Source organism: Buceros rhinoceros, unplaced genomic scaffold (genome assembly GCF_000710305.1).
Source record: "Buceros rhinoceros silvestris isolate BGI_N320 unplaced genomic scaffold, ASM71030v1 scaffold30924, whole genome shotgun sequence".
Lineage (NCBI taxonomy): Eukaryota > Metazoa > Chordata > Aves > Bucerotiformes > Bucerotidae > Buceros > Buceros rhinoceros.
Genome location: NW_010409334.1, coordinates 3,438 through 4,094, shown reverse-complemented (window position 1 = coordinate 4,094; position 657 = coordinate 3,438). Strand labels below are relative to the sequence as shown.

The window sequence follows — 657 nt, the reverse complement described above, 5'->3', positions numbered from 1 at the left end:
GCATCTTCTTTGGGCCGTTGGTGAACGCCAGCCAGTACAGCAGGTACGTGGCGACGCAGTGGTGCGTGGCTGTCTACAGCTTCTGCTTCGTGGCGACGGTGGTGGTGGTGGCCTTCAGCGTCACAGGTAAGACCGCCCTGCTGTGGTTCCCCTTCGAGCGCTCCGTGGTCATCTACACCGTCGGGGCCGTGCTGCTGTACGTGAGCGCTGCGGTCATCTGGCCGGTGTTCTGCTTCGACAGCAAGTACGGCTCCCCGCGGCGCCCCGGCCTCTGCGCCAAGGGCCGGTGCCCCTGGGACAGCCAGCTGGTGATCGCCATCTTCACCTACGTGAACCTGCTGCTCTACGTGGTGGACCTGGCGTACTCCCAGCGCATCCGCTTTGTCCCGCACCTCTGAAATGCCGGTCCGCCGCCGCCAAGCCATCCCAGCGCCGTCGGGGATGCAGCAGGAGATGGGAGGCGGGGAAGGGAGGTGCTGATCAGGCACGTGCGCGAGGAGCATCAACCAAACCTCAGGGTCAAGACTGACTGGACCAGCAAGTTAAGGAGCTGTGGCGGGTGGGCTGCAGCTGCTGCGGGGGAAAGACCCCCTGCCCCATCGCCCAGCATCTGCCCCAGCCGCCTGGAGCCAGAGGGACGGAACAAACCGCTCAACA

The 657-nt window shown here is 65.3% G+C and overlaps 1 protein-coding gene across 1 annotated transcript in view; it reads left to right on the top strand.

The window, feature by feature from the left end:
• Positions 1-398, top strand: part of MYADML2 (myeloid-associated differentiation marker-like 2) — a 1,037-nt gene extending 639 nt beyond the window's left edge. The window contains exon 2 of the mRNA XM_010135210.1: positions 29-398. Within this exon, the coding sequence (XP_010133512.1) occupies positions 29-398 (370 nt within the window). The remainder of the gene's footprint in view (positions 1-28) is intronic.
• Positions 399-657: the final 259 nt, after the last annotated feature.